A 25,497-nucleotide genomic window follows, 5' to 3' on the forward strand; every position below is an offset into this window, starting at 1 on the left:
TCACTTAACTTTTGCAAAATAACGATCTCTAATAAATATTTTCAGTCTATGAACCAACTTACTCTCTAAGTACCTAGCTCTCGTGTCAAACTCAAAAACTACATGGTACAAACCTACTGGAAGCTAGTGCGCTTCACACACTGGCCTTTCCTATTAAAGGGAGAGAGAGAAAAAAATTTCACAGATTCTGTTATTAGAAAATACTAATACACATTTAAAAGTTGGTCCGCAGCAACTGCTTAAGGACGATAGTGACAACAGATAAAAAAGTCAAAGCTAGAAACTATAAGTCCCTTTCTGTTTCTGTCCAAAACTACTCTCATAGCAAGCAAAATACTCTTTTGACATTCATCTTTATAAACAGCTGTGTAACATATAATAAAGTGATATGAATTTGTAACATATAAATGTTTAGTTGAATTTGTTACAAAAGTCCAAGATTATTTTAAGAAGCATATAGGACCTTTTATTTCTACTGACTATAACATTTTCTTTGGGAAATGTTGCATGTCAGGACAGGATCAAAATAAATAAATAAAATACATGTGTTCCAAATATTATTTGCTCTTAAAATACCGCTAGCACAATTCATTACATGGGACTCAGCTATCTACTGTAGACAGCAGAATAATAAAATCTTTGGTTAAGGGTTGAATATAGCCCAGTCTCATAGCAAACCATGTTTTCGTTTACTCGTACAGGTATTAAATGAGGCTTTGGGTATCTGAGCACACATCTACTTTAAAAAAAAAGTCACACAAGATATTTTCATTCTCAATGATTTTTTGAAACAATTTTCCTATATCCTGCAAATCAAATGTTCTCTTCAAAATAAAATACTAATTCAAACTTTCACTTAGTAATCAAGCTTTTAAAAAGTTTTTGGATGGCATTCCATAAAATCTGTCTTTATATTCATTACAGATCAATATTCAGGTGTTAACCATTTTAAGACAGCTTTGTTCTTGCAACAATGTAAAAGCGGAAAGGACAAAAACTTGCAAAATCTCAGTCCTTGTGATCAGTTATCGGTGGTTGGTTGTAGACTGAATCCACAAAACGGGTTTAATGGGAACTTGGTGATTCAAATGATCTGGCAGCTAGCATCTATCACAGTAAGGGGGTGAAAAGAGCCCAAGGGGAAGGGAAAAGGCTGCAGTCATCAGAAGTGTCTGGGTTTGAATAAATATAAGACTTGATACCCACTGATTCTCTCCATGTTACTAAAGAATTTAAAAAAGGCTCTAAGAATTTGGTGCTTTGGACAACATGTGGTCAGAAGTATTTCCGTAGGTGTAAAAAATGTAGCTTTTTAAGAAAACTACAAAGGGTAGCTCCACATTTATTAAACCTTATTGTGTCATGTAGTGTTTTCTTTTTTAAAATAAATTATTGAAATGTGTGTTTGGCTTCATGCACTGTTCATTTCATCTGTGAGATTCATCCATGCCGAAGCCTGGAACAGATTGTTCTTCCCTCAATGCTGACTAGAACTTCATTGTATATGTATATTATACTTTATCTGTTCTGTTGATGGACATTTGGGTTATTCATAGTTCGGAGCCATTACTAATAAAGCTGCCATAAACATTCTTATATATGTCTTTGTGGATACATGTTCTCATTCCTCTTGGGTATATGTACTTTGCAGTTGGAGTGCTTGCTCAGAGGGAAGGCACATGTTCATCTTCAGTAGACACTGGCCTTGTTCCAAAGTGGCTGTATCAATTTATTCTCCTACCAGCAATGAGAGTTCTGTCGAATCCTTGACAAAACTTAGTATTTTTTTTTCCCCTTTAGTCATTGTGGGTGTGTGGTGGATGTGTGTGATATCCCATTGTGGTTTTTACTCATTTTCTTGATGAGCAATGATGTGTAACATGTTTTCTTATGCTTCTTGCTCATCTGATAACCTGTTGTTATGAAATAACTGTTTAAATCTTCTGCTCATTTTAAAAATTAATTTGTCTTTTTCTTATTGATTTGCCAGAGATCTTTATTGTATTGTATTCTTTACATATATATCTGCCTTAAACCTTATTCTAACCCAACGAATTAGGTCCTTCATTACCCCTGCTTAACAACAGGGAAACTGGAGACCTGTGGGACTTAATTAATTTACTAGGATTAAAATTGCTTATAAATGGCAATGCTAGTATGATTCCAGAACTTCTGCTTCAACCACTAGGCATTGTTCCTCCTGCAAACAGCAACAGTCCCTCCAAGAGACAAAGAGGTCAAACCTTTATCTGCATCTACTGATCAAAAAAAAGTCACAGACACTTTATACAATTTCTGTTAGGGCAAGGGCCAAGGATTTGCAGAAAGAACTTCGTTGAAGTAAGCAAGCTTGCCCTGTAAAGGACATATGATTTATCTGGGCTCCTACAGCAAGCAGGTGGAACTGTACCTGACCCCTATAGATTCTGGAGGTGCTACAATTTCTTCTGATAAAGGGTAAAGGCAAGAACTTGAGCTCAACCACTCATTAAACATTTGTTGACACTTTTTTTTTTTTTTTTTAAAGGAGAAAACTGTTAATTCCAGTCCCTCTGCCAAATTTCAACTCAGGTAATTGCACTGGGGCACATTAATGTTACAGTAAGGGACAATGTAAATTGGCAATAAGTTTAATGTGGGCCTTGTGCCCTTTCTATCTAAATCCTCTTATTCGTTTTCATTAGATGAGTTAGCACTTTGTTTCTCACCTTGTCTTTATGTGAAATGTCATGCAGCTATGAAAAAGCTATGTGTTCTGCCTGAGAAACTGGCTTCTTTTCAGAGTCAAGTGATCTCACTGTATCCTTTTCTCTTCTGGAGCACTCTGCAGTTCAACTGGCTAATGTAATGTTTACTGAAGTCTCAGGGCAAAGGATAACATGGTTACAAATTACTGTGTTTAATTTTAAAGATGTTTAAGATATTTGAAAGGGAGGCACTATATTGTATCTCTAATCTAAATGTGCTAACCAGTCCTCAAACTTTCTGAATGCAAATGAAAAATACATACCTAAGATAAACTTTATGGAAAAGGCAAAGAAAGATCTTTATAAAGATAATGAACTAAAATGTCTGTTCTTAATCAGCACAGTAGTGTTTCCTTAAATCCATTGTCAAACTACCTAGTAAGGAAAAGTTAAAAGCTGAATGTTATTTGCAATTTCCAAATAACATCATCGTTACCAACAGCCTTAGGCTTTTTCTTGGGCCAACACTATATATGATTGAATAACTATCCTTTAATCAGTACAATAATGAATAACTGTACCTCGTAAGTTTTAGATATTTAGATCCAACTTTATTTCATTAGGTTTATCTCTAAATCAGAAAAACCAGCTGTCTCTTATTGAACATAAGGTATGTTTCTATTTTAAAAATGGAAGAAGTCAACAGTGAATGTTTTATGAAAAACTGTGGATTTAATTTTTAGGTCTCTGCTTTGAGTCTAAAATACAGAGCCAGTCAATGGGAAATACTCTTCCTGCCCTTGAACTAAATATATCAGATTTCATCAGTAATAAAGAAAAATCCCACAGTTAACAAACTTGTTTGCTTTTTGGATGCACGCCAGATCTGAAAAGGCAAAATCAAACTTAAAAGTACTTGACTGAAGACAGTCACAGAATTCCGTAAAGATCCAGACATGTTTGTTATTATGATTTTGGTTGAGAGAATAATGCAGTTATATGGAGAAGTCATTTATTCTTTAAATTCAATAGAAAGTATGATAAAATCTGAAAATTATGTCAAATCATATTTGTTGGCATTAGCAAACAAAAGAAGCCTGAAGAAATTGCAGCATTCTGATAGTGAACATGGAAGTGTCACATATGAATGTGTCACATTCAAAGTCACATGCTCAGAATATCTATATGATTGCATTTAGTATCTTTAATATAAATAACATAGCTATTCTGAATATTGATTATTCTTTAGCTAACAGAAAGTAACCACTTATGTCTTTCCTGCAGAGAAGTTCTGTTACGTTCCTATTGAAATTACAGCAAAATCAGCCTTTTACTCAAAGCTCTACCTAGCATAGACCATTTTGGAGTATACGAATGGTTTTCATCAATAGTAGCACTATTCTGGGGGTCCCTGGATAGCACAAATGGTTAAGCGCTAGGCTGCTTAAAAAAAGGTTGGAGGTTTAAGTCCTCCCAGAGGTACCTTGGAAGAAAGGCCTGGCAATCTACTTCTGAAAGATGAAAACCTTATGGAGCACACTTTAGGCTGACACACCTGGGGTCCCCATGAGTCAAAATCGACAAGATGGCAACAGGTTAACTCTATTCTAGTAAATTAAAAGATGTCCTGCTAGACCTGTCCATCATTCAGTCTTGACTTCTGTGGTTTTGGTTTGGAAAACAGTCATCCTATCTTGTTTTCCCCATGCACTCATCATTGAGAAAAACCTTTCTCCGTGTAGTAAGAGTATGTCAAATATCTCCTTACCTATCTCCACTACTCGTTAGGCAAGGATTCTGAAATCATTCATTCTTTAAATTTAGGTGAAACCCTGGTGGTGCAGTGGTTAAGCTCTTTGGTGCTAACCAAACGGTCAGCAGTTTGAATCTACCAGCTGCTCCTTGGATACCCTATGGGGCAGTTCTACTCTGTCCTACAGGGTTACTATGAGTCGGAAGTGACTCCATCAGCAAGGGGTTTGGTTGGTTGGTTTTGGTGTTTAAATTAAGGTAAGAATGTTGACGAAATGCAAGTACTGACTCAAAGAGGATCAGGACAGATTTGGAACACAGAATCTGGGCTGGGACTAGAGTAAGGTGAGTGAGGTGTCTAGGGTGCAAAACTGAAGGACCCTGAGAATGACTGCCTCCTCAAATTTTGCACCTGATGTGCCCCACTCATCTTACTCTAGCCTTGGCCCTGCACAGGATACAGAGGCTCAGAGAGGCTGAGGACAGATGGCAAGCCTAAACAGGAAGCCTTAAGGAGACAAGGACCAGCAACTGAAAGGGGCTGCATGCTGACAGGAAAATGAGTTTAAAAGGAAGATAAGGGGGATAGAAACTGAATGTAGGGACACCAAATGTAGAGTCCCAACACAGGGACTCTATATACTAGACTAATTCTCCTTAGGTCCATAGTTAGATTAAAAGCAATATTCTGTACAGGGAACCAGAAAGAATGTATGCTACCAATTGATCAACTCATGATACAAGCATATGTTTTCTGTCTCTTAAAGTATATTCGCTTCACTGTCACTTCTTTACCTCCAACTTAGTTTTATTGTTAATATTTCCTAATATTATTATTCATTTTCCCTTTCTGAGCACTCATCATCATTGCAATTATTTGTTTGCTCTTTTTCTTGCTTGTAAAATGGAGTTTAAAGGTATGAAGAGAGCTCATTCAATGTGGAAACATCAGTTTCTATACCAGTGCCTGGTATAGTAGGCATTCAATAAATAACTGTCTAATGGCATTGAGTTTTCTTGGCCCCATTGGTCCAGCTAGAAAAAACTTTCAGTATTGTGACCAGATATTCCTATTTTCTTTCCCTTCCAAAGCTGAACAAAAAAGAACTGAGATGGATTTGGATGTTGCAAATAACTGAAAGCAGAAAAATATGCTCAAATAGACTAATGATATTTATAAAAGCTCTTAAACTCACTTTTCTTGTTATTGAGTTTTCAGTTATTATAGAGAACTGAATACAAGTCCCTTATCACATATGTTTCGCAAATATTTTCCTCCAATCTGTGGTTTATCCTTTCATTCCTGTAATACTCTTTCGGAGAATGAAGACCTTAATTTTATGAAGTCTAATTTATCATGTATTTTCTTTTACCAGTTGTGTTTTTGGTGTTATATGTATAAAAACTTTGTGTAACCCAAGATCACAAAGATTTTTCTCCATGTTTACTTCTAGAAGTTTTATAGTTTTAGTTTTTACATGTGGGTTTATGATCCATTTCAAGTTAATTTTTGTATATGGTGTGAGTTATGAGTTGATTTTTTTTTTTTTTTTTTGCATATCGATGTCTAACTGTTCTAACATCATTTGTTGAAAAGACTATCCATTCTCCAATGAACTGCCTTTGCACTTTTGTTGAAAATAAGTTGTTAAATACATGTATAGGTCTCTTTCTGAACTCTCTGTTCTGTTCCATTGCTCTCTGTAGCTGTCCTTTTGCCAATACCACACTCTCTTGAGTGTTAATTCCAGGATTTTGTTGTATGTCTTAAAATCAGCAAATGTGAGCCCTTGAAGTTAGTTCTTCTTTTTCAGAATTGTTTTGACTATTCTAGTTCCTTTGTCTTTCTTTGTAATTTTAGAATCAGATCAATAATTTCTATAGAAAGTCTTGCTTTTATCTTTAAATGCTTCACCTCTGTCAAATATGTGCCAGAAAATTCAATTTTAGTAAGATACAGACAACAACCAATACAATGGATTTTAAATATGTGCTGATGAGACAAAGATATTAAACTATCCACCACTGACCCCACAAATACTTCACTTCCTGCTCACTAGAGTAGAGCAACTGATGACTTAAGGTGAAGGAACTATACAGTCCCTTAGCCATGATGGAAATATTATTGTTTATATCCCAAGAAGATAATATTATAATTTTTTGATGAGTTTCAAGTTATTCACAAAATAAAAAAAACAGTCTGGCAATAGGTACATTCACTTTTTTACATCCATATTTATATGTAATGCATACTGTCATTTTGAGGTTAAGTTCCCCTAATCTAAAAGAAGGATTTCCTGAAATGCCAGGATAGCCTCATTTTATGCAGTGATGCTAACACAGATTAAACATAAGCATAATTATCTGGGAGCTTTCAGCCATGTTTTCAAAATGTCTATTTCTTCATATTATTAGACACAGCAAAACATATAAAAGTATTTCACCTGGATGAAGATCTGTACCTGGTTGGCTAGTCAGTCCTGGGAGAGATTCCTGCAACTGATAGGTTGACGATGATGATGTGCCGTCAGCTGTGTTATTTGATGTCATATATGCTCCATACGTTGAGGCTGAGTAATACTGTGCATACTGGTTTTGGCCAAAGGCTGTGTAGGATGGATAATCCTGAAACAATAATTGAGATGTGTGTGTTTGAAGAGAAATTACCCTCTAGTGTGCTTCAAAGAAAACCAGTCACCACTGTAACTGAAACACTATTATTTGGCTCCATTTGTTTCTAAGTCTCTAACTTGGATGTGATCCTAACGGGCAAAGACTATTTTGCAGATATCTTCTACATGCACATACTACTGAATGGCCTGATGGTTTTGCAAACCAGCTGCAGTACATGAATTTTAATCCACCTAAAGATGGCATATACTTCACCTTACCCCCTGTAATTACTAACCCAAAGATTTGCATCATTAGGTCCTATGCACTTGAAGGGGACAGAAGGAGATGAAATAAGTTCATATTCACAAAATCAGTTTTTATATATCTATTAACATCACCAGCAAGAAGGAGGTGTGGCTGCCTCTCCCAGCTTCCACACTGACCTCAGTCTGTATTTTTGTGATTTTTTTTCTCCTCATTCAATGATACCCTTGATAATTCTGTTTTCTTGGCAGGACATAAAGAGTAAATAAAAGAAGATGAATTAGAGATTTTTTTTTTTTTAACCCAGCCTCTAAACAAGCTACATGCCACCTGAGGTCTTGATCTAAAGTCTTTGGTAATGTTTTTAAATATTTATATTGTTCCCTTTGTTTTCATATAGAAAACAAAGCAATGAACCCACTCCTCTGATCTGCCTTTTACCAATTTTTTTAAAGAAACTTACAATGATCTAAATGATTCTTCAAAACTTTTTACCTGTTAAGATAGTAAGAATTTGTTCAAGCAATTGGTGTTTATATACCTAGCATGTTTTAGTGCACATTGTTATCAATGATGACAAATCTTTGGTCAGGATTAAAGCCTCCTAATATGACACTGTTCCTAAGAGAACAAAGATCCACATTTTTATTTTTTAATTTTTTTGAACTTTCTTTCCTCTTTATTGTGCTTTAGGTGAAGGTTTACAGAGCAGATTAGTTTCCCATTCAATAGTTTATACACGGATTGTTCCATGACATAGACTGTACTCCCTGCAATGTGTCAGCACTCTCCGCATTATCACCCTGAGCTTTCCATTTCCATTCCTCTGGTTTTCCTGCCCCTTTCTGCCTTCTCATCTTTGCTTTTGAGCATATGTTTTTCTTTTGGTCTCATGCAGATGATTGGTCAAAACAGCAGTTTCCTCACCTGTCTTATTGTTTATTTATAGACCTGTCTATTATTTGGCTGAAAGGTGATCACTGGGAAAGGCTTCAGTTCCAAGTTAGAAGGGTGTCTAAGGGCCACAGTCGTGGGAATTCCTCCAGTCAGTATCAGACCAGTAAATCTGTTTTTTTTTTTATGAATTTGAATTTTGTTCTATTTTTCCCCACTCTGACCGGGACCTTCTATTGTGATCCTGGTCAGAGCAGTCGGTAGTGGTAGCTGGGCACCATCTAGTTTGTCAGGTCTCAGGCTGGTGGAGGCTGTAGTTCCTGTGGTCAGTTAGTCCCTTAGACTAATTGTTTCCTTGAGTCTTTGGTTGGAACAGACCAATAGTTGTATCTTAGATGGCCGCTTGCAAGCTTTTAAGACCCAAGACACTACTGACCAAAATAGGATGTAGAATATTTTCTTTATGAACTATGTTATGCCAGTTGTCTTAGATATCCCTCGGGACTATGGTCCTTAGCCTTCAAGCCCAGTAACTCAGTCTCGTGAGGTATTTGGTTATGTCTAGGCTGTTTCCATGACTGTGTCCCCTGTGTGCTCTATTATATATACGAATATACATGCAGCACATACAAATATACATGTAGAAATATCCACAGCCAAACCTATATACGTGCGTGTGTGTACTCCCATATGCTCTCCCATATTCGGCATACATTATCTACTTAGGTATCTACTCATAAATTATTGTTTATTACTGTTGTTGCAGGATTGTGTATGTTATAGTATTTACCTTTGTTGCCTTTTATTCTTGTGTACCTCTCAGTGTCTTCTCTTGCCTTGGTTATGTTGAACTGACTTCCCCCTTATTGTGTACTGCCCTTCCCTTCACCAAAGTTAACATGTGTCTACTCTCTAGTTAATGATTTTTCCTCCCTCCCCCTCCCATCCCTGGTAACCATTAAAAATGCTTCTTTCTGTGTCTAAACCATTGCTTGACTATTTATAATAGTGGTCTCATACAGTATTTGTCTTTTGTGATTGGCTTACTTCACTCAGCATAATGTACTCCAAATTCATCTATGCTTTAAGGTATTTCATGGCTTCATCATTATCAAAGATCCACATTTTGATGTGATTTCCAAAAAGGAAAGTCTCTCTATAAGTAAACTGATCATAAGCAAAATTTTTATGTGTGTTCTCAAAAAGAATTAAGTAATATGGCAGAAAACTAAAATTCTATTTTGTATGTTAATTTTAGGAGCAGATGTTCCCCCACTACCATCTGTAAACCAAGAAAAATTTAATCAATATTTGAAGTTTCGAACACATCTCTCTTAGAGTAAAATAGTGATAGCAAACACTTACATAGTGCTTACTTTGCATCAGAGCCCTGGCGGTAGGATGGTTAAGCCCTTGGCTACTAATTGAAAGGTTGGAGGTTCGGGAGAAAGATGTGCAATCTGCTTCTGTAAAGATTACAGCTTTGGAAACTCGATGGGGCAGTTCTACTTTGTCCTACAGGTTCACTATGAGTCAGAATCAACTCAATGGCAATGGGTTTTTACTTTGCATCAGGCACTATTCTAGGGGATTAAATATATTTACTCAGTGTTTATAACCTTCTATGTGGTATTATTATTATTCCTATTTTATATCAAAGGAGACCAAGATACAGAGTGGCTAGATAATTTGCCCAATCTCACACAGCCAGTAAGTTTCAGTGCTACAATTTGGACCCAGAGACAGCAGCTAATTTAAAATTAAAATTATAATTTAAGCAAAATTAAAATTATACCTTTAAATTAGAATATTATATGCACAGTCTAAATGTATTTACATTTACATAGTTTCATGCGGTTAAAGTGAAAATTCAGTAAGAAAAGAATTTGAATTGAAAACATTTAAGAACTACATCAAAATTATGTTCATTCTAATGTTAAACAACTTTACCGTTACATGAGATATATTAAAGCATTAGGTTTGCATAACCAGTCACGGACCAAATAATTTAGAAGTTGTAGACAAATCCATAAGGAAATATATTCATAAATGAAATAATAAACAATAAAAATAAACAGGAACAAATACGCAAGCATTTCAGCACTTAGTGAACATCTCCACTAAATCAGAGCTTTCCTTTCCTGGCGTTTAAAGCTGTGAACTTGTGAATGACTTCATCAAAACCAATGCCTTTCGCCAACTCACTTTTTAATGTGTTACTATTTTTTTTAACCATAATTCAAACTTAAACCCTGAAAATATCATCAAAGTCAGGTATATATTTGCAAGATGGTGATATTTTTAAAGAAAATTTAAAAAAAGACAAAAATTTAAAAAAACTGAATTTAAGATTTAAGTTACATTTCTAACACGTATCAAAAAACACAGCCTTTCCCCCACTTCATGTTTTAAACTGTCAATTTCTCTATTCAGTTGTCAGTTATATAATCAATAATTGTTATACATGTAAGTTTAGATCAATTTTAATCAAAGAATAATATATGATAAATACAGCTGTAAACTGCTTAAATGTAATATTTCTTGGGCTATATGAACACTAACAACAAAATTGTTTTGTAAAATTCTTCTACACTGAATTACAACATTATTAGTAAACGAGCAGATGCCTTTTTTGATTTTTCTCCTTCTTTTCCTTTAGTTACTATTTCCTTCTCAAAAAAGTTACTGATCTAAGTTCACAAATACTAATTACCACAATATTGTAACTAAAACACCAGAAAATTTGACAAAATCTGCAACTATAAACATACCAGCAGTAACGAAAACAACAGCTTATGCTTGTAGCACGTGCAGATGAAACCACGTGATTCGAAGCATCATTGTAATTGGGTAATAATGAACAGCTCTGACCAGAACCCATTACCAAAAAAAACCCACCAAACTTGTTGCTGTCGAATCAATTCCGACTAATAGCGACCCTACAGGACAGAGTAGAACTGCCCCATAGAGTTTCCAAGGAGCGTATGGTGGATTTGAACTGCCGACCTTTTGGTTAGCAGTTGTAGCTCTTAACCACTACTCCACCATTAGAGAAGGTTCAAAACGTAAATTAGCATAGAGTTTTAGCCTTATAGGTATATTAATACATGTAAGCTGGGCTTACAAAAATTTTTTTGTTGTTATAACTAACTACAGGGGTATTTTTAGAAAAAATAATGAATTTCTGCTGAAACACCGCACAAAAAACTTATAGACAGTCTTTTTGGTGTCATCCCTCCTGACAATGCTACCGGATACAGTCTACACCTCCCACACCTATTAGTGACATCCTGCCCATAAAGCCTGATTCCAGGGTCTGTGTGCTGAAGTTCTACATTAGGTTGCTAATGCCTTTAGAGGAAGATGAAGTGACTTATTGGAAAGGTCCAGAGTACTAGCTTCTGGAAATTATGTCTTTTTGTATTAAAAAAAAAAACAAAAATCTCCCCTCCTCTTCATTTCCATTACTGTTACCCTTGTCTAAGCTACCTTCATTTCTTGTTGCAGCTAATAGATTGTGTTTCTAATTTGTGTCCTGGTTTCCATTTTGGCTTTCTCCGAAGTCCCTGAAGCCAGAGTAATATTTTCAAGATCCATATTATATTATGCTATTCTCCTGCTCAAACCCTTTTAATAGCTTCCCATTGGCCTTGGAACAGAATCCAAATTCCTTATTCTAAACCACAGGTCCTGTATGGGTTGAATGGGTTGTTGCTGAGTGCCACTTAGTCAATTCCAACACATAGTGACTCCACGTGACAGAGTAGAACTGCCTCATAGAGTTTCCTTGGTTGTAACCTTTACAAAAGCAGACTGCCAGGTCTCTCTTCCACAGAGCATCTGGGTGGGTCTGAACCACCAATTTTTCTATTAGCAGCTTAGAGCTTAACTGCTGTGCCACCAGGACCCCTTAGGAGTTGAATTAAAAAAAAAAAGAAAGAAACATTTCTGTCGAGTGGATTCCGACTCATTGCAACCCTACAGGACAGAGCAGAACTACCCCATAGAGTTTCCAAGCAGTGGCTGGTGGATTTGAACTGTCAACCACTTGGTTAGCAGCTGAATGCTTTAATCACTGTTCATGTCCACCTGGAACCTGTGATCGTGACCTCATTTGGAAATAGGATCTTGCAGATGTCATCAAGTTAAGATGATGTCATACTGGATTAGGGTGTACCCTAAATCCATAACTGGTGTCTTTATTAGGAAAGGGAAATTTAGAGAAGATGGATACACACAGAAGGAAGACAGCCATGTGAAGACAGACGTAGAAATTTGACAGATGCAACTACAAACAAAGGAATGCCAATGATTGCCAGAAACCACCAGAGGACACACCAAGTCTTTTGCCTCTCGGGGGGCTTGGTGTGTGCTACTTTCTATATCTGAAAGGCCCTCGCCATCATTCTTTTCTTATCTCTTCGAAATCTTGGCCTAAATTTGGTTTCCACAGAGTAGCTTCCAAAAATCCTTCCCTACTCAAAATTAGATTTCTATTTTTAATAGCATCCTGTTCTCTTCCTTCATGTTTTCTAATTCTGTATTTATTTATGTTTTTAATGATTTATTGTCTGCTTCTCTCAGTAGGCTGTAAGCTCCATGAGGAAAGAATCAGGTCTGATCCACCCTTGCTTACACCATTCTGTCCCAAGAATGTAAATCAGTTTCTAATACATAATAAACCAGTTGCCACTGAGTCAATTCTTACTCATGGCGACCCCATGTGTGTCAGAGCAGAACTGTGCTCCATAGGATTTTCAGTGACTGATGTTTTGGAAGTAAAATGCCAGACCTTTCTTCTGAGGCACCTCTGGGTAGACTCGAACTTCCAATCTTTTAGTTAGCAGCTAGGCAGATTAACTGTTTGCACCACCCAGGGGCTCCTGGCACATAATAGGTACTCATTAAGTATTTCTTAAAAGAATTAAATTGTTATTCAGACCACGGTCTAATATATAGGTTACATTTTATATTAAGGCAACTGTTATTTAAATATTCAGATAGTACTGGATCCTTGTTATGATATAAATCTACCTTTGTCAATAAATTTTCTTCTCTTTTATGAAGCTTTTTTTAACCCACCCAAGTAGAGCTGAGGAATCTTTCTTTTTCACTACCTCTCTGCCTAGTGCATATTTCTATTACTATACTCATTATAAAACACCCTCTGTTGGTATTATTTTCATGTTTGTTTCTTCAGGAGATCTTATCCTTCTAGATAGTAGGGAACAACGGATAATCATTTTTATTATTATTTTTGAATCATCAATGCCTAGCCAAAAATTTAATGTATAGCAAGTGCTCAATAAATATTCACTGTATCAATAAGTAAGTCAAATTAAGCTACTTGGATAGTTAAAAATTCTCAATTTTTTTTGATAAAGTATGTAAAATGACTCTGACATTTGGTATTTAAAGAAACTATTTTTCTAACTAATGCCAAATTGCAGTTTAATCCTATCAAAAATATTGTGATTCCACACTATTTTAATAATAAAAATTCCTTTTGGCCTTTTGTTAATAAAAACTGTAAGGAGAAGGCAATTAATAGAATTCCTTCAGTATGTCAAAAGAGCTAGTCCTTGTGTAATAGCTTACATTTTAGAATATATGAAAGTCTAGCAATTATATCAAAGTGAAATTGTGCACTGGCTACTCTTCATTCTCAACTATCCTGCACATGGTTGAGAATTAGGAAATAAGGACAAAAGATACCTGAAGTGTCAACATATTTCACAAATTCATCTCACTCAGAGTCCATTCATTAAATCAGGGACATCTGCTTTTGCTACACACATAATTCTAATAGGCTCGATTTTAAAACTCATAAAAATATTTAAAAAATATAATTAAGAGGAACACTAAGGACTTCTAGAGGCAGGCAAAGTGGTAAAAGCAAAAAAATTACAGCTGTCAGAAAAGCAGGACTCAAAATATTTATTAAAAGGAATCACAGAACAAAAAACAAAACAAAAAAAACCCAGCCAACAGTAGTTTGGAAGGTATTTCGTTTAGTAACAAATGATCCTATTTAGGACGGAAAATGTCATACAAACTACAGCACAATCCAACTATTAATTTTAGTTCAATCTATTAATTAATGTTTATAAATGATAACTTTTATTAAGAAAAATATAATTATGTTCAGTCTATTTTAAGATAACAGAATAGTCTGTAATAGATTTTATAATTCCAAAATAAATGATTAAAATAATCCCAGTTTAAATGATTAAAGGGCAAACCTTCAGCAACCAGAAAATCTAAAATATCCAGAATAACACATATCTCAAGAAATTCTGAATGGCTGATTTTTTTACTATCCTGAAATATCATTTGAATTTAAGATAAAGAAATGTTATTCTGTGAGAATACGCACTTACATGTCAACTTGAAACTACACTTTAAAAATAGGAAATAGATACAAAAAAGCAGACATACAAAAAAGCTACCATACCTGCTGTGAACCACTGAAATTTGTTGAATTGGAAACTGAATTATTTGCATAAATAGTAGAGGATGGTGCAAAACTAGAACCTAGAGACAAAGAACAAATTGCATTTAAAAAGTGTTTCTTGTACAATAACAAAAATACTTCACTTGGCAGAATTCAATGAGAGAAATCAGTTTTGAATTTTGTTGTAATTGTTAAGGCAGTGAAAACTGAAGTCAAGCGATTTATAAAGAAAATGTGCTTGGCTCTATCCCTCTTGTAATAGCAGGTAAAGTCTTTCCTATGGGAGTTTGGCTGAACAGGAGCACATTGGAACAGCTTTAGCAAGGACTGCAGCTAACATTCAAGCGTTAAGTGTCTTAAAAGTAAAGGGGTATTCAAAAAATAAAATATTATACAGACTGAGACTACTTCCAGGAAACTACTAGAACTTCCAAATTATCATATCGATTGTATTTGTATACAAAATCACTTGAGTTAAACCTCTGGATGTGACTGCCTTAGGAAATAAACATACAGAACCCATTCAGAATTGATGTTTGCATTTCCCTCTCTTTTTGTTTCTAAAGTCCATTTGGTAGAACAAAAAGCTGTGATCTAGGGTTCAGACCGAGGGAAACTGTACTTTGCAGTGATTTAGGGCTGCAGGTCTTCTAAAACTTTACTAAAAGGTCTTGAATTTATTTACTGATTTATTTTGTTAATGAGGGCAAAAACAAGTGAACAATCACAGGTTTTAAAAAAATGTCCTGATGAAATGTATTTGCCAAGGGTAAAATGAAAGACTAGTGAGGCAGCTGATTATTTGTTTTATCAATGTGTTTTGAATAGCAATAGTATTATGTAATCAACACAAATTGGTCTGACCTGGAATATGCAATATGAAAGTATTTTGGGGAATAAATGAAAATGTCTCTATGCCCCCTTGCACACTGCTAACTGAAGCTGTGTGTGGCTCACTGTGGCCGTAGCTTGTATGCAAGTACGGGCCTACCTACATTCTAGATAAACAGGAATCTGCCATTTCAGCCAAAAAGGTCTAAGTAATTATTTCATTTTAGTCAACTGACTAAAATGTCAATACTGCTAGGCTCAAATATGTTAATATAGTTCCAAATTTATGATGACCAATACAGACAAAAGACAGGAACTAGTTTTTAATGTTTTCACTACGTCGCTCAATTTTTTCTGCCATCTACTACATAAAAAGCAAACATAATTTTTATGGGAGTCAACAATAAGAAGAAAAATTAATGACACTGAGATTTTTGGGGGTGATACAAATTATATAAATATTTTTATTAGAAAATATAGTATCAATAGGGAATTGTTAGGAATGAACAAATATCCTCAATCATTCAAAGATAAGGGAGACTTACAAGAGTGCTAATGCAATTTTAAATATAATCAAAACAGAGTTAAGCACTTAAGGAATACTGCAAAAATACTGGTTTGTGTTATGAACCTTTTCAATAGTTTAAGTAGGCACCAAATGTGCTGCCTGACGCTATGGCTTTGCAAACACTGGCTTGGAGGTTGCTTTGCTTGGACTTGGTTTCCTGCGGATGTTGCACAGTTTAAATTTAAGTATTTAAATTTGGTATGGATCATGCTTCTTCATGTATGTTCAACTATTTTCATTACGTTTCCGCCTAGTTATTTGTGTTTTCTGATGAAATTGTGTGAGCAGTTGTGAAGTTTAAAGCTGTCTGCATGGTGTTATGTTCCTAGTCTGAAGCCAAGGACTCTCATTCAAAGAATTAGTGCTCATCTAACAGGTTTCATGTGTGGCTACTTACCTGGCATTTGGTAAGAATAAGGTGTCTGGCCTGGCTGTGGGGTGGAAAACCCTGGGCTGTAACCGAGGCACCCACTCTGTAATGGGGACTGGGTTTGTGAAAGTCCACTCTCTGTCTTGATGCCCGGCAACATCACGCCCAAGTCTGTTTGGAAAATGCATATGCAAATCATTTCATTAGTAAAATGATCTTACTTCTGAGCTGCAATTTAGGATATACAACTTCTAACCAGCAGGATTACCTGCTTCTAACCAAAGAAGGAGAAGACAGAAGATATGAAATACCGTAAGTTGGCAGGCTGTAGGGCTGTCCTGTCTGCGAGTAGGCCGTGTAGACGGCTGGCTGCTGCATCCCCGAATACTGAGTCTGGCCTGCGTAGGCGGACATTGTTTGAGCTGCTGGTGTAGAAAGAATGTGTGGATAGGGCCTAAATATCAGAAAAATAGCATTACTGTGGCAACAAAGACTGCATATTAATTCAGACAGCTTAGATTCAGTGAAACCTTATAATACCCAGGAAGTAATCTTATTTATCTACAATTTAATTTTAACAATATAGGAGAGAACAAAATGAGTTCGAATGTCAGCAGCCCAGGCTAGGCTATAAACTAGTCTAGTGATCTTGGACCAATAATTTAACCTCTCTATGTCTACATCACCTGTAAGATGAGAAAAATGACTTATATATTATATGTGAAGTCTCTTCCAGGTCACTAACTTTTGTTTACATCTGAAATAATTCCCCAATCAATATGGAAATGAGAAAAGTGGAGCACAGGCCAGTTAATTAATATGCTCAAGAGCACATTTACACTCACAATGAGTGACTTAATACTGTGCAATGACTACAAAAGTCTATTTAAAAATTATATAGCTTTTAAATTTATATAGCTATATAAATGGATTATATAGCTTTTAAATATCCTGAAACTTGTGGAGAATGTTAGTAGTAGTATCATATCATTCACACTGAATTATTAGAAGCTAAAATGAAATATACACCAGCATTTGATAAAAAAAAAAAAGTTTTAAATTCTTAAACTAGGTTATTTAAATACAGATGATTAACTTCTTGAAGCATCTGAATTTCATGTAATAATTTAAAATTAATGGAAATACTGTACATCAACCATTTCAGGGAGTACACGGCAAGCATATGAAAATGTGAGGAGGTTTATCAAATGTTATATTAGATGACAAGGAATTCTGAATGATGAGAGATCATCTCAGCTAAGAACTTGTCCAACTACTCCAGGGAGTAGACTCATTAGCATGTAGTAACTGTCTATGTCCATATCTCCAGTTCCATATCAACTGCTGGTCTGCACTGCTCCTACCTTTTCCATTCCTTAGAAAAACTATCTACTTAGAATTGGAAATCTTTGAGAAAAACAAACAAAAAAGAAGTAGGAGCCTTTCTGAAAAGAAATGGAATGCCCTTCCCTTCATTACGCCACATTTTACATATTGTCCTCAGTTGATCTCCAATCCTCAGCCTATACTTAAGGACAGATGCTCTAGTTTCTGCAGAAAATAACAAATTATATATAAATGCAAATGTATCACAAATCTAAAATTGTGAAACATCTGGATGTAGATATTTCAAGTTTAACAATATTGGACGTATATCTGAATTTGTTTGCAATTATCCAGATGTTCCAAAATTTTAGATTTGTGATACATATGCATGTATATGTAATGTGTTATGTTTATTAGAACGTGAAATCCAATAAAAATATCTCAGTCATAGAACAAATTACAAAGTGTTGAGGTATGGATAAAATTTAATCTCCTTAGGTTTTCTTAAAACTGTCACTTTTGGATTTGCATTCAAAAACCAGTGTATTCTGCTTTGAGCTTGATGCTTTCCTCAAGGAATATAAATATCCAGAATAAAGGGAAATGTCCAGAGAAAAATGGGTGTGTCTCTATTTCTAGATTTGTACGGAATACCTATATTCCTAATCTACCCAAGTATCTATCTGCCCAACTATCTATCTATAATATATTAATATACATAAAATATGCCAATTTAAAGTTGAATACAGATTAATAAAGATAACCCTGGAAAATTGTTCTAACAAATCTGAAAGACTCTACTGAACACTTACTTGGAAGGATATAGCTGTGGGGAATACTGATGCGCTGATCTGGGGCTGTAGCCACTACTTGTTATTACTGTAAGACATAACCAGTACACAAAAGGTTGCTTCATAAATATTTTTCACTAGCATGTACGAAACCAATTTGAAGAAATTATCATGTTAAATTTGTATTTCTAAACACTCATTTTCTAAAAAAGAAAATAAATTCATCTTCTAAAATGCACTTTCTAAAAAGAAACAGCTGCCTAAACACATTCTCCTAATTAAACGGCTTCACATTTGGTTCTAAGAGCATGAAATGAACATTCTTCTCACAAGCCATTCCCGTCTATCATTCTTCTATTCTCTCAAGTCAATAGCACGCTCTTATGTATTAATTAACATGCTATGAATGAAAAGCTTTGGTTATAGGGTAAGGAAACTTTTTTGATATAAAAGTAAATTTTTAAATTTTGCAAACTTTAAGTTTCAAATTCCAAATATGATGGCAATTTGTGTTGCTCTTCCTCCATACCTATTCTAAATGAAACACAATGAAAAATTAACAAAAATTCGAAGTTCCAGCCTTCATTTTCAAATTGTAAAATGCTATTGTTTTCTGTTTCCTTTCCTTTTGCCAATCAGATGTGTAGTAATACTGCAGAGTCCAAAATATTCCAGTCATAATTGGAATACACATAGAAAGCATGGGGGATAATAGCAACATTTTCTTTTTTTTAACACAATCACAATACTTTCCAAATGCAGTAGCAGTCATATTTACAAATCTATTTTAAACTACCAGATATAGTAATTTTCTAAGGAGACCTTAAAGGTGAAAGTCAGGTCCTATTAACGTTTCATCCAAACATGCAGCCCCAAACTGGAATATTGCCAAAAGTTTGGATGTTTCTCTTTCCTTTAACCATCTGCCTTGACTAAGACAGATGGATGGCAAATATATGGACTGTAAAGTGTTGGGCCAGTCCCTTCAGAGCCAGTCCACACTGGGCAGGCACACAGAGTGTCTTTATTAGGCCATCTGCTGTTCATTCACTTTTCAAAAAGATTAAAGTAGTACACAATGCAGCCCTGGAATTAGTTTAGTCTAATCAATCATAGTTGTACTTCAAAGTACTATGTCCTTTCTAAGTTGTTCATAATAATTCTGGAGCTAAACTTTTAGAATTATAAAAGTGACAAATAGGTTTAGGTTGCTAACTATTTTATGAAACGTGATATATTTCTATATCCAAATGCTATTAAGTATCCTTGTGATCTATTGCTTCATAAACATGCAGAATTTAATGTGTTTAAAATGCTATTTTGCCTATAGCTCTGAGTATGGACTGGATAATTTAATTTCCACAGAAAACTGCAGAAGAGGATCTTTTCAAGAATATTTTGAGTCAATTTTGAAAATCATCAAAATTTTTAGAACACAGGTGTATGTTCTAAACATTTTCAGCAACCAAAATTTAAGTAAACTTGCTATATATAGTCAACAGTAAACTGCCTATTAAACTATTAACTTTCTACTTATTTAGTAAAAACTTAAAAGAATATTTGCAGCTTTCAAATCAACTCAATGAAAATAAACTCTTTCTACCACACTATGGCCAAAAAATGTACATTATATAATAAAAATAGCATCGCTTCACAGAAAATTCAGTCTGATTCATAAATTCATAACAGTGAATGTTCTACTTAACAGAAATATAGTTAAATGAGGCTTAATTCTATGTCATTTGTGTCTATTTCTGGAACTTCGCTTTGGCACACTCAAAACTTGGACTATCTTATCAGTTATTTTCAAGACTGTAAAACACAGGCTTTTCCAAAGAGATATTAAATAAAAAAAAAAAAAATTCACTCTAGCAGCTTTTGGAGCCCTGGTGGCGTAGTGGTTAAGAGCTCGGCTGCTAACCAAAAGGTCAGTAGTTCAAATTCACCAGCTGCTCCTTGGAAACCCTATGGGGCAGTTCTACTCAGTCCTATAGGGTCACTAGGAGTCAGAAGTGACTCGACGTCACCTAAAACAACATAGTAGTTTTTTTAAATGAACCAAATAGCAAAATTATATATTTCACAAAAACTCTATCCACCTGCACACAATTCTGAATATGTAGTATGCTTCATCCCTCTAATGAATGAATATAGATATAATTAGAATAATGTACCCACAACAATACAAAGGCTCAATAAATCTTTAAAATCTCATATTTAGTGTCTATATGTTCATTATCTAAACAGAAGACAAAAACTTTGGCTCAGAAAACTAAGACACATAAGGGATAACACTAGGGCAGTTTGTTTCTTTACTAAAATTTATACTTTTTGTTCTTACATATACATATCTGCAGGCAACTGAAAACAGCCAAGTTGGTAAAGTGGGTTGTGACTATGCTAATCAAAGTAAAACTATTTTCTACACAGGGTAGCCTAACCTCTACAATGATTTCTGGAATGCCATAAACAAATTTGGGAGACCCGCCAAATTGGAAGACCTGTCATTTAATTAATCATAGATATTACCCAAAGCACTCAGCTAATTATACTTCAGCATTTCTGCACATAAAAGTAAGCAAATGCTTGTCTTCAAAATGCCCTGAAACAAAAATTTTAAAGTATATTACCAGTTTCTCAGAGGATAGTGGCAAAAAATTTTAAAGTTTTACTGTTATCATTATCTTGGCACCCTAGATCAGTGATTTCCAGCGGGGCGGCGACGGGGGCGCGGAGAGGAGAAACAAATTTTGCCTGATAGGGGATATTTGGAACCCTGGTGGTGTAGTGGTTAAGTGCTTAGCTGCTAATCAAAAGGTCAGCAGTTTAAATACAGGAGCTGCTCCTTGGAAACCCTACGGGACAGTTCTGTTCTGTACTACAGGGTCACTATGAATCAGAATCAACTCAACAGCAATGGGTTTTGTTTAGGGGATGTTTAGCAATGTCTGGAGACATTTCTGGTTGTTGCAACTGGGTAGGGGGTTTGCTACTGGCATCTTGGAATAGATGCCTGGCATGCTGCTAAACATCCTACAATGCAGAGGAGAACTCTCCCACTACAAAGAACTAGGCCAAATTTTTAATAGTGCTGCCGCTGAAAATCCCTGCCCTAGATCATTGCTGTCCAACAGAACTTTCCATGGTGTTGGAAATGTTCTATATCTGAGCTGTTCAATATGGTAGCCACTAACCATATATAGGACTAGAGAGTCCCTGGATGGTACAAACAGTTAAGAGCCCAACTACTAAATGAAAGGTTGGTGGTTCAAATCCACCCAGAGGTGCCTTGGAAGACAGGCCTGGTGATCCTCTTCCCAAAGGTCACAATCTTGAAAACCCTATGGAGCAATTCTACACTGCACACATGGGGTACCAGGAGTCGGAATTGAACCAACAGCAACTAACAACAAAAAGCCATGTATGTGGTTGGTGCGACTAGAATTAAATTTTGAATTCTATCCAACTTTAATTAAGTTAAATATAAATTTAAATAGCCACATATGGCTAGTGGCTACATTAATGGACAGCACAGCCCTAGACTGTTATTATTGTATGCCATCCAGTCAGTTCCAACTCATAGCGACGCCATGTACAACAGAACGAAACACTGCCCAGTCCTGTGCTACCCTCACAATCACTGCAATGCTCGATAGCCCTAGATAGTTCTTAAAAAAACGGGAAATTATTTGGGAAGATAATATGAGTGAATTTTAGACAGGATGACTTTCATACCTATTTGTTTTCCTATTTTCATACTTTCCAATGGAGTTATTACGAAAGGATTGATTATCAGAAATTTTTTACCAGAGGCCTAGACCATGTGGCCCTACCCACCTTTTACTTCTATGTTCCTTTGTATTCCTGCTTAAAAAATGGATCAGGAGATCTCTAAAACTGTTTCTGGAGTTAAATTCTATGATTTTGTCATTCGGCTTTCAAGTAACTCATGGTATACTACTTAAGTATATCAGCAATTCCTTAATAATTTTATTTATCTCCTTAAAAACATGTTGGGAAAGTTTACAAGAGTTATGGTAAGTGAACAAAAAAGAATGCTTAGAGGAAGTCATTACCTATTTATCTACTAGGAAGCAGGTGAATTGCTAAAAAGTATGTGGATTAGTACACATGAGCCTCTATGCAAACTTTACATTTTATTATTTCTTTCTGTTGGCAGTACTAATAATTATGTGAATACATGGCAATTACTTCCACATCAGTGTAAATTAATAAAAATTTGATCATCTGCAGCTATAAAAATCAAATATATGCAATAATGACATTATGTTTAAAGATATTCCTCAACTCTTTTTACAGAAAGCATACCCATACAAAATTCTTGTACATGTGATCATTGATAAATGTAAAATATATTAAAGCACACTAACATAATTCAAGATTTAACTACCATAAATCCTCTTCTCAGCTGAATGCTCATCTTTTTGATATACAAACTCTTCTTTAGGTTAAAAAAAAATCTTTTCATCAGATAATAAACCAAACAAAGTATTCTAACTTAAACAAAATCTTTAATTAAGTCAATTTAATTCATGCCCTTTGTGCCCAGCTGGGAGTTATCAGGTATTTTTATTTTAAAAGGATTGATGTTTAAAGACATGCTATTGTTCTCTTTGAAGCATTCTGAGTGAAAGTAGTGCTCTCAGAGACTCGTTCTAATGCAACCAGCATGTGCTCTCCTGCAGTCCATTAACCTTTAATACTTGTCACTCAGCTGCTTACACAGGAAGATTTTTTTAAACCCAGAGAGGAAACAAGGTTATTTAGAAGGAATCAAATGGATAGGTTTACGTCTCAAATGGTGGACAGAAGGCAGTTTTTAATGTAATCTAAATGGGCAAGCTGAAGGAACAAAGTAGACTATTATAACCTAATTGCTAAAGTAATTAAATACTGTATAAAATAATATGAAGGACGTCAGCTCTGTTTATTTCTACTAAGGAAGCCATGGAATTATTTTGCTGTCAACTAAAAATCCAGCAAAACAATTTCCAAATATAATTTTTGAAACTACTACGTAGTTCTCAAAAAGGTGGATTTATTGCTAAGTTTATAAAAAACCAAATTTCTAGCAGCTTGAGTGTTTATGCTGGCTATACGCAAGGAGGATTCTGAGGACCCCAATGTGTATGTAACAACTCACGAGCTTAAGGCTTTACCTGACCCAGTAAAAGTGTCAAGCGCTCCATCTCCAGTGGTGGTGGTTGTTTCACTGCTGTTCAAAGGCTCTGTTTTGACTGCAAGAAGAGACACTAAGTAGGAAGAATAAGGACATGTGAGTTTTACTTCTAAATTTACATCAAAGACCCTGACTGCTCTACTAGTGATTTTTCTAGCTACTATGGGCATGCAAGAGAAAACCTGAGAAGCTGATGAGAAGTGTTTTGTTAGCTTCTAAAGGGACATGCATTTATGGAGGATTTAATCTAAAATCCTTTGGCTAAACTAGTTCTTTAGAATCTATCTTTTGAAGGCAGTCAACCTTCCAAAGTGAAACAGCAATACACATATCTGTGTTTTTAACTCAGCTAAGCATATTCTGATATTATTGTCAAAAGATGGGGAAAAAAGGGATCATCAGTCAGTCTTCACCACACTGAATCCAAATCATAGCAAAGAGATTTACTAGCTTATATTTTATTCTTCCCAAAAAGACATTTAAAAAAATCACTGTATAAAAGTACGATGGAGGCATACACAAATACAGAAACCATAGGCCTATCCATCTGATGGGTGGAAAATGAGGCACTCAGTAAATTTTCTGCTCTAAATAAGAATAAAGAGCCATAGATCTTGGGTGTTCTTTACTCTAGTGGTATAACAATTTTTGATGCATTATAGCAATAAGCATACAATAGGAGACCACTTCTACAGACCTAAGTACGGCTTTTGAAAACTTTCTAATGTTATTTCTACTTTGGGGTCATGTATTTTGGCAAAATCTTCACCTGGCAATGACATAGGCTGGCATACATTATTGTTGTGATTAGATGCAACGAGTCGGGGTGGCGGTAAGTGGTAAAGCCTCTACCCATTTTGTCACACCATATTTTCCCTCTGTGGGCAAACTTTGCTACAAATATCATAGCAGCAAGGAAGTAAACTAAATTATTAACTGTTCAACACCTCTTGTGTTTCTTTGTCATAAATGGAATGAAACAATTAAATAACTTAGAAGCAAGCAGAAAACTATAAAGATTAAAGCTGAAGACTAGCCAACCTTGAATAAATATGGCAAAAAGAAGAGTGGGGTCAGAGTGTACCCACCAAACAAGCAAGTCAGCAATGCTACTCTGTTAGAAAAGCAATTAATTGATGGAGAAACATGCAGTAATGATTATGCCCTCTTTCCACACGAACAGAATTGACCAGATCTTCAGTGAGCTTTGGGTTAGTTTAGTATCCGTAATTTAATACTGATGGGAAGGTTTGCTGGAAGATTCAGAGAACTTTAAACGTTGGAAAGAAGAAGTAGAAAAACTTGGCTTACTCATCCTAGCAAAAGGGAAATTTAAGGTTGATCTATTTTTTAATAGCAACAATAATCTGAGGAATAGAGTCTATTTGTGTAATGATAAATAATGAATTAGAGGTTACAACTTTTCAGTAGTAATTTGCTTAAGTCTATTTTATGATTCTATCTGATTATAACTACAAAATTATTTACTACTACAAAATTATTTGAGAGCTTACTATGTGCTAGACTATGTACATCTAGTTAATCCTTAACACAATCTAGATCAGTAGGAATCATTGTATTATTTCATATATGAGGAAACTGAAGTTTGAACAGGCTGAGGAGTTCGTATAAGTCCCTCCGTGGGATGTGGTGGAGCCAGTATCTGAACGCAGACCTTTTGTTCTAGTATCCATGTTCGTACCACCATAACAGGCTGCTTTGAGGTATGAAAATGGCTTTGGTACTT

The 25,497-nt window shown here is 35.2% G+C and overlaps 1 protein-coding gene across 1 annotated transcript in view; it reads right to left on the bottom strand.

Annotated features, from left to right (window-relative positions):
- The window catches only part of EYA4 (EYA transcriptional coactivator and phosphatase 4), an 86,741-nt gene that overhangs the window by 42,788 nt on the left and 18,456 nt on the right, over positions 1-25,497 (bottom strand). The window contains exons 3-8 of the mRNA XM_023730078.1: positions 23,731-23,823; positions 18,572-18,638; positions 16,745-16,887; positions 16,461-16,604; positions 14,665-14,744; positions 6,902-7,064 (exon numbers count right to left, since the gene is read on the bottom strand). Of these exons, the coding sequence (XP_023585846.1) occupies positions 6,902-7,064; positions 14,665-14,744; positions 16,461-16,604; positions 16,745-16,887; positions 18,572-18,638; positions 23,731-23,823 (690 nt within the window). The remainder of the gene's footprint in view (positions 1-6,901; positions 7,065-14,664; positions 14,745-16,460; positions 16,605-16,744; positions 16,888-18,571; positions 18,639-23,730; positions 23,824-25,497) is intronic.

This window comes from Trichechus manatus, unplaced genomic scaffold (genome assembly GCF_000243295.1).
Source record: "Trichechus manatus latirostris isolate Lorelei unplaced genomic scaffold, TriManLat1.0 scaffold00002, whole genome shotgun sequence".
NCBI classification, from domain to species: Eukaryota; Metazoa; Chordata; class Mammalia; order Sirenia; family Trichechidae; genus Trichechus; species Trichechus manatus.